At 39.7% G+C, this 13699-nt stretch overlaps 1 protein-coding gene across 2 annotated transcripts in view; it reads right to left on the bottom strand.

Annotated features, from left to right (window-relative positions):
* Rictor (RPTOR independent companion of MTOR complex 2) overlaps nucleotides 1-13699 on the bottom strand; it is an 89367-nt gene that overhangs the window by 18631 nt on the left and 57037 nt on the right. For both annotated transcript variants that reach the window (XM_021183027.3, XM_021183026.3), the window contains exons 11-24: nucleotides 10766-10848; nucleotides 9571-9658; nucleotides 9074-9164; nucleotides 8909-8975; nucleotides 8700-8780; nucleotides 6617-6717; nucleotides 4839-5004; nucleotides 4109-4210; nucleotides 3939-3985; nucleotides 2653-2788; nucleotides 1889-2088; nucleotides 1403-1529; nucleotides 736-900; nucleotides 510-586 (exon numbers count right to left, since the gene is read on the bottom strand). In XM_021183027.3, the coding sequence (XP_021038686.2) occupies nucleotides 510-586; nucleotides 736-900; nucleotides 1403-1529; nucleotides 1889-2088; nucleotides 2653-2788; nucleotides 3939-3985; nucleotides 4109-4210; nucleotides 4839-5004; nucleotides 6617-6717; nucleotides 8700-8780; nucleotides 8909-8975; nucleotides 9074-9164; nucleotides 9571-9658; nucleotides 10766-10848 (1531 nt within the window). The remainder of the gene's footprint in view (nucleotides 1-509; nucleotides 587-735; nucleotides 901-1402; nucleotides 1530-1888; nucleotides 2089-2652; nucleotides 2789-3938; nucleotides 3986-4108; nucleotides 4211-4838; nucleotides 5005-6616; nucleotides 6718-8699; nucleotides 8781-8908; nucleotides 8976-9073; nucleotides 9165-9570; nucleotides 9659-10765; nucleotides 10849-13699) is intronic.

Consider the following 13699-nt stretch of genomic DNA (forward strand, 5'->3'; position numbering starts at 1 on the left):
CTTTGCTGGTCTTGTTTCTGTCTTCTAAGCATGCCTTCCTTAAAACGTTGGGCTGTTCTACCACACTTTAGGCTTCCTTTCTAACTCAGGCTTCCCTCCCACCATGTAGCTGCTTGTCTGCTGCATGCCTGCCCTTCATGCCATATTAGGGCACGGCCTTCTGGACTCCTCTCCTCCACTGTCTTCCTCAGGGTAGCTGTTAAGGTTTTACAGTTTGTCTACTCTGGAGTTTGAACTTTTAAACTCTAATAAAGTTGTCCTTGACTTTCCAATTTGCAGATAAACTTTCACAATATTTGCAAAAAAGACTGACTGCGGTAACAATAAGGGAAATGTCATGACAAGCAGGAGCACAATGCTCAGCACAAGCTCATAATGAGGAATAGTTCAATTCTAAATGAAGCATGGTTCAGATGGTCAAAGTAAATTCAGAGAATCTCCTAGGCACATTTGCATCTAACATTAATACACGTGACCAAGAGGGCACCACAAATGTACTTCATACTCACCTCAGGAGTAGAAGCAAGCCCTTGTCTCCAAGGTGGGATAAGGCTGGCTTCATCTGAATAAGAGCATGAAGATTGGCCTAAAGAGACGATCACCGAGTTAGTAATTATGCCAAGGTAGCGTATGTTCTGCTCCAAAACACTTATGCACTTGGAGCTTTTGTAACACTGCCAATTAAAGTGGAATAGTTTAATAAAATTTTGCCTTACCACTGAAACTCAACATTACCTTGTCTTCACAAGCTTCATCAAGAATATCCAGCGCTTCAGAAGAAATTGTTTTGTTTTTATCATGTAGCTGAGTTACTAGTAACTCAATTCCCCAATTGTTGAAGAATTCAACGTTAGCTCTCAATAAAACCCTTAAGTGTTTTGTTGCATACAGTCTGCAAGCCTAGATAGATAAAGGAACACATCAAAAGTCATCATATACAACTTGCTATCATTTTGAAAACAACAAAAAAACCTCTTCTACCCGGAAAGACCTGGAACTGAGGTGTAGTTACTATCTGCAGCCTCACTGATTTAACCTAAAAAAGTTCTCTATAGAGTTTCTCAGAGACTAGGGTTTTGTGTGTGTGTGTGTGTGTGTTTGCTTGTTTTTTAATTTAAGAATGTGTGAGTGTAATTACCAACTATTATAAATTATATATCAAATATTTTGTATTTGGTGGAGCCACAGGGGTCAGCACATGTAAAGCACACGGTACCCTGGAAATCACATCTTTATTATCACAGAAAGCCCCCTGCCAGGTAAGTACAAGACTAAAGCTCAAGGTTGATTCAGCTCCATCCCGTATCTTAGTTACTTAGTTTCTCGTGACTCAGCCTCTAGCTTACACAGTACTGGAATGAGCTGGCTAGAAGAGCACACTTTCCTTCTGTGCTATACTCACATCTGTAGCTGCCGTGAGGATTTTTGAAAGAATGACTCTGGCTAATCCATCTCTGCTATAGTCTAGGCTGGAAACCGTGAGTTTTAGCAGGTGATCTTGGTTTTTCAAGGAACAAAGATTAAGGAGACTAAAAGAGAAGAATTATAAATTACTATGCTGATTAACAGTAATTTTTCACTAGCTTTATTGAAATATGACTGACAAATAAAAATTATGTATATTCAAACAGAATATCTAATTAGATATAAATTTAACCTATCAGGTGATAAATTCATTATAAAATCCATTAGCACAGACAATTACTATCTTAAGGTACGGGCATGCGAAAATAATTCCACATACCTTTTAAAAATCCTACATAAGTAAAGAGTCTTGATAAAAATGATTAACCAAACACACATGCGTAAGACTAAAAGGCAAACTGTGTGTCTGGACTCCCTGGGACTAAAGCTTAGCTTACAATGCAGCAGATCTGAGAAGGCTCACCACTGAAAGACACTGCACTTTTCCAGCATTTTGACTCCATGAGGATGACAAGAGAGTGTTCCGATAAATAAGAAGTAGTGTTGACTAAGGGTGGTCAGTAAGCCATTATTCTGAAGGCTTCTCTCAGGTTTCACTCCAGATGAAGCATTGAGCCACTGAACAATATCTTTCACGAGATCTTCTAAGTATCCTTGCCCGTCCTGTAGTTAGAAAATCACCTTTAGTAGCCATAAAAACTTAGTGATGATAAGTCACTAGTAACAGATAGGACCACTGAGTGAACCTTAACTCTTTCAATGAAAACACTGTTACCTGGAGACAGTCTTTATTTCCCATCTTTCCATCTTACCTGAGGGTAAACTAGTCCATCTAGAGGGCAGATAATTCCCTAAGGCTTTATACCTAGGTAGGGACTACATCAGGATTCACATACATGTCTAGGCTTGTATTGCAAGCAGCATATATAGTCTAGAAAATGAAGTAAGCCAGAAGGGCAGGTATGGCAAGGCTACACTTTAATCTCAGTGCTCTAGCAGGCACATCATTGTGTTCAAGGTAAGCATGGCCTACATTGTAAATTCCAGGCTACACAGTATGACCCATCCTATAAACAAAACAAAACACCCAACCCCCCCCCCCAAAAAAAAAACCAGAAAGAAAAAAAGAACAAAAAAAGGAGGAGAGTATCAAAGAGTAAGAGAGGAGGAAAATGAAGGGGACGGAGTCAACAGAAAACACCTGCTGTGAAAGTCCTCAAGGCTTACCTCTTCAGACTCGAGAAGAAATTCTGTAAACTGACAACCAACAACTGTGAGCTGCTTGGACTTGGCCAAGTCCAGATCCAGACTAGCGTACAGTTTGCTGCTGGGCTTGTAAAAGTAAAGAAGTCTGCGCACAAACCTAAAATGAAGGTGAAATGAGCAACAAAGCAGGAAACCAAACAATTATTAAAGAACACGTCAGGAAACTCATTAAACACTTTGGCACAGTTCACGGATTTTAAAACTCTGTTGGTTGAGTAAGAACGTTAGAGTAAGACCTGGTAGGGAGCGTTCAGGCATGGGCAGGCATGGGCCAGACACTTTAAGCCCTCAGCACTTAGGAGGTAAAGGCAGAAAGGGCAGTAGCTCAAAGCCAGGGTAGAGCACATAATGGGTTTCAGGTTACAAAGCAAACTCTGACCTCAACAAACAAACAAACAAACACAAAGCAAAACAAAAAAACCCTCAAAAACCCAAAAGAGCAACATAAGACTCCACAGAGCAGAGAGAACATACAGACTGTAAAGCTTAGGAGACACAAGGAAGCCTCAAGCAGACGCTGATGTAACTGAACTTACGTACATATTTCAATAACTTTCAATGCTGTGCTCACTTCATATATATAGTTCAGCTTAATTTCATGCACAACAGTGTAACCCAGAAAGGTAGCAGGAATTATTAAGATATCATTCGTTTTTTCTTAAAGGTTCTCAAGAGAACCATGCTTCTTAATTCCACTGTAACTTGTCGGTTCTATATATTTTTTAAAACCTGATATAAACATAGCTCCTTATCATTACATATGATTACAGCGTAAGAACTGTTACTGATAGGAACTTCTCTAAGACACAGAAAGGCCTTGTGATCCAAGGAGTCTGATAGCAGTGGTTGCTCAGTAACTCAGAAGTACAAGAGCGCACGGGCGCAGTAGAGAGCAGAGGCTCCCTGTGCTCTGTGAAGTCATGACAGAGCATGCTCTACAGGCAGTGGAACTGAGGAGCTGATGAGGAGGCCACTCTCCGAAGATGATCTGAGTGTGAGCACAAGCAGCTTAATAAAACACACGCCCTTTCTTAATTAATGCCATCCTTGTGTCAGGGTTAGCATCACAACCTGAGTAACACTACCGAAGTAAGTAACTTAGAAAGAACAAAGCTAGAAGCAAAGTAATGAGAAATTTAGCTGATGCACTCTGATTATAAGACTGCACATAAAAATATCATTTAAAAATATCAATAATTACTTTTAAGCTTAATATAAATTTAAGTTCTTCAATAGATTTTACATACCTGTGCAACTGCTCATCTTTATAGTTTCTTAGATTTACATTTGGCCACTAGAAAAACACAATATATTATATAATGTATATTTGACAATTCCTAAGCATAGAACTCTAACAAACAGCAGTAATAAAATGACAGCAATTGACTGGACAATGTCCAGGAAGTGCTCTGTCTACCTTAAGGATGGTCCCAATCAGATTCCAATCCCAGTCAAGATTCTCTTTATGCTGAAGGACTTGGCTGTCTCTAAGGTTTATCAAGAGAGCTTCCTCTGTATCCTAAAACACCAGACAGTAAGAAGGACAATTAGGCAGTTTATGCTACATAAGGAAACTAATTTCTAATTTTAAAAATGAAAAAAGGAGGGGGTATGTAGTATTTATAGTTAGGTCGTCAAAGATCCTCAATGCCTATTTTCAAAAGGTTAATAAGACAACAATAAGGGCCTGAGATGGCTCAGTTAGTGAAGGGCTTGCCTTACAAGCATGAGGACCTAAGTTCAAGCCCCATAGGCTACACATGCTGAGACTGGTGACACACTTGGTATCCCAGCATTGTGGAAGAGATGTAAGGAGAGTGCTGGAGCCCAACCCATGGGACGAGGTTTTTTTAGTAAGAGACCCTGTCTCAAAAGCAAACAAAAATGAAAAACCCAAGATGCATGGTATCTGAGGAACAGCACAATGCTGTTCTCTTGACCCCATACACATTTGTACACATCCACACAAACTGCAATGCATTCTACCCTCACATACACATAAAGGCAGTTCAAGGATTCCTAGTCATGGTAAAACTAGTCGTTTGAAAACCAATCTGCTTGCAAAAACCCTGAAAATCCAGACAATGCAGTTGCTGAGAATTAGGAAAGGAATAAAATTGTGTCCGTTTCGTTTCTCATGTCAGTACCTTAAGAACAAATATATCTTTCTGAACGCGAAGAGACTGATCCCGCTTGTGGTGGGTTGCGGTTGCTTTCTGAATGATGTGATCTAAATGAAGGCTGTAGGGTTTAGGTCCTCGCTTCTTCATCTCATGGAAACGGTTTAAACAGTTCAGGGCTGCACTGGCTCGCCTGACGAGGAAAGAAAAATCCATACTGTGGCAGGGCTAGCATCCTTTCAAGCAGTGGCTGCTAAGTTACTTAAGCTTACATAAACAACAACAGAGATTACCAAGCAAATTTTGGTGGTGCGTGGGAGCATAATGACAAGTCAGCACTGCTAACTTACATAAGGAAGCCTATTGTGGGGTCATACTTCCACATACTAACCCTTTCTTCTAAGGTGGTAGGCCCACTCTGTATATGGTTTTAAGAATTCCTTATGGACTACTGGCAAGATGGGTCAGTAGGATCACTTGCACAAGGGGTACCTGGGTTTGGTACCCTAAGTACTCACAAAATGTAGGCACTACACCTGCAGCCTCAGGGGAAGTCCCAAGGATCATTGGCTACTCAGCCAGCCTAGCCCGAAGGGCGAGGTGAACTCTTGTTTCAGGGAGAGACCCTGTCTCATAAAGTGAGGTGGAAATTAATACAAGGAGACAGTTGACTTCAACCTCTGACTGCTACATAGATGGCCAGTGTGACTCCCTGTTCCCTCCACATACTCCCAGGTATACACAAGTATTTAAGTCAAGAACCCAGTTTCCTTACTAAAGCTGTAAAGCTTTGTTTCTCACATGTAACTCATTATTGTACTTGAAACTAATTTTTGTTTTCATGAAGCTGCAAAAACCATTTTACTGTCCATCAATATAATCCATGATCCTAGTATGAATGGGATTGTCTCTTATCTTCTGCACTGATTCGTAATCCTAACTAAAATCCTTTAAAGCTATTTAATTACTTATTTGTTACATGCAGAAGTATAGTTTTCAAGAAGTAGGCAGCAACTAAGCTTTAGACTTGTGTTAAGGAGACTCTGAAACCCTTAGGATACAGTCAGACTGGCGAGTATACAATCTGTCAGGAAAGACAACTTAGGGAGCTAAAGAAAAAAATTTAGACTATTACTATCTCAGTTCTTTTAACCACAATTTTTAATCTTAATGATCCCTGAGACGTGTGACCTTAATTTGGTTGAGTTTAAAAGTACCACCAGGTTTTGAGAAAGGCTTACCTCAACATGGAACTACTAAGATAAAACTTGTACATTACACTGTAAGCTTCTCGTTAGAACCATGATGGTCTGCTAATGCTTCAGTTAATGTCTCTAGTCTACTTACTGGAAAAGTGAAAGTGAATTGCTATTTACTGATAGTTAGGCCCATCTGTAAACACACACACTCTTGAAGAATGTGTCATTTTAAACAAATCTTCACAGCTCCCAAGAGGTACTGAACTGCATTTTGCTTACAGGGGAAACATATATAACTTTTCCCAGATCATAAAAGCAAACAAATTAAAACCACAACAGAAAAACTTTCTATTTCAGTCATACAGTAAAAGCCTTGTTTAGCAACATGAAAGGAAAAACGTCAATCTACCACTTACTAACACTTTATTGCCTCAAATACCAATTATTACTATTTTGAGAACTGTAACTTCCCCTTCTTGGGGTTCCCAAGGGAAACTGCCAAACACAACCTATCAACTCCTTGTTTTCTCTCCCCACTTAAAGGCCAGGCCATCGAGGCAGACCCTAAACAGACCGAGCACGCTTTGCTGAGGCTCCGATACTCACAGCCTCTTTTCCTTGGGAATATCGAAGGACGCAGCCATGTTCATGAGGGTTGGCAAGCAGTGCAGATGGTGGCTATGCGAGTGAGGCAGGATGGTGTTTGCCTACAGGGAACATGATGCTTCATGAGACCTCAGAGACAAATACAGCTATCTGCAGACATAATACAGGATGCAAGACCAATAAAACCCAAGGCTTTTCATGAAAACAACTTAATCATCTCTGCCCACACATACTTCTAACTCTGTTTTGTTTTGTTTTTATTTTTTTTTCTTTTTGTTTTTTTCGAGACAGGGTTTCTCTGTATAGCCCTGGCTGTCCTGGAACTCACTTTGTAGACCAGGCTGGCCTCGAACTCAGAAATCCACCTGCCTCTGCCTCCCGAGTGCTGGGATTAAAGGCATGCGCCACCACCGCCCGGCATACTTCTAATTCTTAATCCCATCAAATTTCAGTAAGAATGAGATAGCTCTGCAGGATAGATATCTGCCACTAAATATGAGGACCTGAGTTTTACCCCAGGATCTACATGGCAAGGAGAGAGAGAACAACTGCAAAGTTGCCTTCTGACCCTCAGTGCACCAGGGCACAATTGTACACACACAAACGGACACAGACAAACACACACACACTATAAAATATTTTAACGAATAAAAATTAATAAAGCTACTATCATATGTTATTATTAAATATGGCTTCTAAAAGTTTCCAATCTTAAGCTGGGTGTGGTGGCGCACACCTTTAATCCCAGCACTCGGGAGGTGGAGGCAGGTGGATTTCTGAGTTCGAGGCCAGCCTAGTCTACAAAGTGAGTTCCAGGACAACCAGGTTTATGCAGAGAAACCCTGTCTCGGACAAACCAAAAACAACAAAACAAAAAACAACAAAAACAAAAACAAAAAAGTTGCCAATCTCATTTCTTTCATGATCTGGAGAATTATGTAGCAAAGCATTGTATTTGAGAAAAGTAGAGAGGTTGTGCTATATCTACCCCAGAACACGTTGGTCCCTTGTAGCAGCAATCCTTAAATAGAAACATTATTTCCCGGTGACAGAAAAAAATTAACTACCCAACCAGCTTTCTACTGATAAGTACATTTATTAAATGTAAAGAAGGAGAAGATATAATAAAAAGCATTGAATATTGCTATCATTTAATCCAACCTGCTTTTATCTTTCCTAAGAATCACAGAATTCTGGGGCTCACAGAAAAAGATTAAATTTCTATCAAAAGATTCCTTCATATAAAGGAAATGAATTCCAGTGTTTGCAGAGGAAGTGGTATCTGAGAACCAACATACAGCTCATCTGACCTGAGTCTGCGGTACTGTTTAGTGTTTTTACCAATAGGCTCAATGAGGTCAGAGCAAGTGGCTAAGTCACTGATTAAAAAGACGGACTTTACCTCACACACACAGCTCAGCTGCCACGGAGGGAGAAAAGAGATGGAAGAAAGGAGGAAGCACGGTTGGTTGGTGTTGGTTTCTGAGGTGGTGTCTGATAAGTAGCCCTGGCTGTTCTGACATTCACCAGTAGGCCAAGCTGGCCTTGAACTCAGACATTCTCTTGCCTTTGCTTCCTGAGATTAAGATCAAAAGAATACTAGCATGCCCAGCCAGAAACGCTTAGGAGCCAGGTGGGGGTGGGGCAGTGTTAATTCTTGACAGTAGAAGTAAGCCACTGATGTGTATGAAAAACACGTGTCAAAAAATCACTTCAATGTCAAAGGCCAATAGTTTCTAATTGTTAGAAAGGTCATAAAATGATGTAGTTACCCGAGGCCTCGCCCCAGACTCTCAGTCTGTGAACCTAAACTATTAATTTGTGGAAATCACTGACACTCAGGTAAAACAATTATATTTAGAACTTTTTCAAAAAATATCAGCATTCAGTATTTTGTACTTTTGACACTTGTTACATTTATAAAACCAGTTAATATTAAAAATTTAAATCTACCAGGAATAGCCACCAAAGGCTTTGGCAATATTATTAATATATTCTATGAGCTATCAAAAGTAACACCATTCATTTAACCCGATTTAAGATCCTACAAGTCCAACCACAAGGCAAAAGTCATAGTACTCACCATATGCAGGAGCTCTCCTAAAAGGATGGTCGCCCTCACTGAGATGTGGTCGTCACTGTTCGTTATCACTTCGACCAAGCCCTAGGAGGCAAGAAGGAAGCACCAGTGTTGCCCAGCAGTGCAGGTCAACACATTTCTGCACCAGACCTGGTTTGCACTCCTAGGAAGTTTTTGAACAGCAATGTAAGATAAAGGTTTGTAACTGTTACCTCTAAAAGTCCATTCCGAATAAATGCAGAGAGTATCAGAGCCAAATAATTGTCCATGAGGTCTGGCCTGGAAGCAAAAGCACAGCCACAGTTTAGATGTTTCACGGAACATAAAAGCAGTGAGGTTATTAATAAGTGGTCATCCCTTTTCTATCTAAGGTCTACCTGGATCTAGCACGATGGGGAAGAATAGTTTTTGCCTCAGCTGCCACAAAGCCATCTGAAAGCCTCCAACTGTCCTGGAATCTTCCTGGATCTAAAAGAATTAAAATGAGGTTGTTAGCAGATCAGGCAATACTGAAACAGACAAGAATGGGACTATCAGCTATCCAGGCTACAAAAACTTCAAAGTGGTTCTAAAATAACACTGGGGAAGAGATGGGGATTGTGTCATGACTGGCACAGGGGTGGGCTTGTCAAGAGGTATGTGCCTGTGACAGCAGCATTAGGAAGTGTGCATACCTGTACACGCACATGCAACACACCCAACTGTTTCTGGGAGGGCACACCCTTGTAACTCCCCTCACTTGGAGACTCAGGCATCTTATGAATCTTTAATCACCAGAAAGAAGTCCAACTGTTCATATTTCTATTTAGTAAGCGGTTTGCATCAAGTCCTACGGAAATGTAAGCGGCAGACCCTGGTGCCCTTCAGAACCTACCTACACTGAGCAGAGCTTCTATGAACTCGTCCGTCACAACAGGCAGAGGGAGACGAAAGATGTCATAGAGCACTTCGAGCAGACCTCGCTGGAACAACAAGTACAGTCCACTTATTTCTACAGAAAAAGTCCTTAATGGCTTTTAAAAGATCATGTTTACAGAATAACAAAGTAACAGAAACATATATACCTAGGGGATAATTACTAAATATTTAACATATATGTCATTTAATTTTTTAATCTTTCCTTATCACCACTGTACAAATTTGGAAAGAGATTTCACTTCTTTCCATGTCTAGGCATAGAGGCCAGCTGGTGGTCAGAAGGGTGGTTCAGTGGACATTGTAGGGTTTGATTCCCAACACATCAAAAAATCAAAGGTGAACAGAACTGCTCCTTTGTTTCTTGAGCAGAGCTCTGTGAGTTATCAGCAACCACCCCCCCACCCCCCCCCCCCCCCGCTTCCATGCACACCCAGCCAATGCTTTCTAACAGTTCTTCCTCATACAGGAACGTTCACTTAAAGAAAAAACTAGAAGGCAAAATGGAGAAATGAAATTAAAAACATTTAAGGGAAAAGATAGCTTAAAAGCTAATATATGTTTTCCCCACATTCAATTTGGTTTAGCTCTTTAATATAAACTTACTAATTATAATAACAATAATTTAGAAATATTGCTAATAAATGAACACCTAAGAGTTGTAGTAAAAAAATCACCATCTTCAAGATAAAAGCATGGTCACGTGGTATCAAAAGTATATAAATGACTACGTAAACATAGTATCTACTTTGTTCTACACTTGACTCATAAAATAAGAATACCCTTCTACTTCACTTGCATTGTTTTAATAAACTATAATTCATTTATATTTTAACTCGTTTTAATAAAACTGCCACTCCTAACAGTATTTTAAGTGATTTATATATTACTCTGAAGTATTCATGTACTGAAAAATGCTGTAAACTAAAAATTGCCAACTTAAAGAACAACTTGAGCTAACATGATTTGTAAAGAATCTGTGTGCATGTGTGTAGATGCCTAAGGAGAGCTGAGGAGATGCTATGAGGCATGCTGGAGCCTGGCCTGCGTCCTGGGCCAGAGCACGAGCTGCCCTTACTAAGGGGCCTCTCTCCAGCCTCTAGTGTCACTTCTAAAGGTCTAGGCATGTAAGAGTTACAGTAACTGTTACCTACCCTTATTTCCATATTCGGTATGCAAAGTACTCCAATTAGAGACTGTATCCCAGAATTTCCAGGCTTACATAAATTAATAATACCTGAAGAGGATAAAAGTTTAAAAATTAAACTAAGAAAGAACTTCTACAATAATGTGTCACAATATAAAAATCTGTGATTTTTCCCAAGTTAAATTATATTATTTGGTTATTATACTTGATATCATATAAATAATAGATACCAAGTATTCTCAGAATTTCCCTACCTGGAAATTGACATTATTCTCATCACCTAAATTTCTTATTAATTTCTATTTCATATGTAGAAACTGAACACAGAGGTGGCTATAAATAAATGTTTCTCTGGGAGTAAGAACATGAGAGAAAAAAGCACAATAGTTTCCCTGTCTAATACTCCTTGAAACTACAGTGAAATGCTGCATGATGCTTGTGAAACTTCGTTCTAACATCTCCTAAGTGTACAAAGGGGAATAAGCAACACGTTCCAAATAAAATTCACAGGTCAAAGAGTTTTAAGTTACAGATACTAAAGTTAAAGACACTAAAATTCCGTGTCACAAAAAATATGTATGTAGCAAGCACAAAATACTCAGGACCATTAACTATGGTGAAATACAAGCTGCTTAAGTGAGACCAACACACTGGAATGAAAAGCCAACAGCAAGCAGTGCGCATGTGCACCCTCCCCCCCCCCCCCCTTTCTGGATGAAAGAATGCTGCATCTGCAAGCGCTTCATGGTACATTAGAGAAACTTAGATGGATTGACGAAGACATAGAGGGACACACTGACAGACCGACCTTAGACAGATAACAGAATCTACACAGTGGGAATACATGCTAATCACCACAGTTTTGTAAATTCTTTGAAATGTTTTATAGTAAAATGTAGGGAAACTGTTTTTGAAAGTCACATAGGACTCTGACTCTTTCTCACTACAATGGCTGAAGTGTCCATTATCAAACATCCTTAGAACCATGTGTTTCAGATTCTAATTTTTTTTCAAATTTCAGAATTCCTGCATATATTCTAAGAGATAGTTCACATGTGGACATAAGTTCATTTAGGTTTCAAATATACATTATCTACATATCCTGGAGACTGAACTCAACGTTCTTATGCTGAGTGCAACTAGCCCCATCAGGTCACATGTACAATCTTCTGCTCACGTCACTGCTCAAAAGCCTCGGCTACTACTATAGCATTCTGGGTTCCATATTAAGGGCCAACAACTTGTATGCCTGAGTGCATGAGTATCTATAATTTCTCAAGTTCAGCACAGTAAGCAAAATTAAGTCCTTGAAGTGCAGGTCCCCAACTTTGACATCTGACAGCAGTGTGAGAAATCAGAGATTACGGTAAGAGATCTAAGTCTTACTTACCCTGTGCTAACAGAGTAAAAAAGGTGTTGACACTTGTGGAAAATCTGTGCTGCTAAAGTTATCCCTCCGGAAGTCATTTGTAATTTTAAAACTTGTTGTAGAATCACCACTGCAAACTGTATTTAATTTATAAATAGGGCCACAGAATCAAAACACTATTTAGAAAACTACTTCTGTTAGAAGAGTATTTTCAAGGTCGTAACTGAAATGCTATTATTGTTCTTAGTTCAATCCTCATCATAGATCAACACATCAGGAAGGCACTGGAGAAAGAGTGTGCGATGTGGTCAGCCTTTAAAAGGGGCTGACCACAACGAGGCACGCAGTGATGGTAAGCAGAGTCTAGAAGAAGGAAGGCTGAGTGAGCAGTAGGTGACCTTGGTGGTTAAAGCCCAGTGCAGCGTGTGGGTAACGTAAAGATGCTATAGCAGCAGCTGGCTGAGGAACAGTAGAGGACACCTAGTGTCAGAAATGGCATCATCTTGGAGTAAGGGCAAAGTGACTGAAGTCGTGTCCTTGTTAAAAGAGAACATGGGGGGTTAGTGGTGCCCTGCTGTACACTTTCAGCTTTGGGGGGAGGACCTGTTAGGTGAGGCATCCTAACAAATCCCCAAGCTAAAGCTAAGAGAGGGAAGCCTGGCACTAGTGGGCTAGCTTTCTCGCCACACGATGCTCATGCCTCCAGAAGTGGGAACCACATAAATCTTGATTTTAAAATGAATCGCCTATTTTTTGGTATTTTGTTTTGACAACAGAAAATGAATGAAAACAAGTATGAGAGATGTTGTTTCCTCTTAGGTCCACATACAACCTCTCAGTTGTCCATAAAGGTGAAATAGGTAGGGCAGGGTTCTCACGGGGGCACCAAGCGAGCAGAGGAAGCAAACTGGAGACATACTAGCTGAAGCCTACTGACTGGGATAAATATTTGCATGGAAAAGGTATCTGTAAGGTGGGAAGGTAAGTACAGAGCAGCGAATGTTCCCTTCTAAGCTCTCTGTCGTACTATTATGAAACTAAGTATTTACTCCATAGGAAAATGAAGCATGTATACTCTTTATACTAAAGAAATCTGGTGACCTGGAGACAAGGCTCGAGAGTAGAGGTCTTGCTCATCATGCATAAAGCCCTGGGCTCAGAACAAACAAACTGTAAAAACAAATAATAAACAAGTTTGAGACTCCTAACACCCTGCTTAACTTAATAATTATGACATTACTATACCATATTTAAGTAATACATACAACCCCCTCACTTTTTAATTTTTTTTTATCTTTTGCCCTTTACTTTGGGAGCCTCAGGGAAAGAGGTAAATAACGCTGGATTTTCTTAAAATGTTCAGGTAATCATTTTAGCACAGTGAGTTGAAAATGTAATGAGTATATATCAATACAATACACAGAATACAGGATGCAGTATCCTACTTATTATAAATTTTCTGTCTTTTCTTTTGGATAAATCTCCTTGACTACCATACATTTAAAACTACTCATATTTAAATTAGATGCTACAACAATTAAACATTTGAAAAACTAAGTAAAGTTTAGTTTT

This window comes from Mus caroli, unplaced genomic scaffold (assembly GCF_978045245.1).
Source record: "Mus caroli unplaced genomic scaffold, Mus_caroli_1 scaffold_16, whole genome shotgun sequence".
Taxonomy (NCBI): domain Eukaryota; kingdom Metazoa; phylum Chordata; class Mammalia; order Rodentia; family Muridae; genus Mus; species Mus caroli.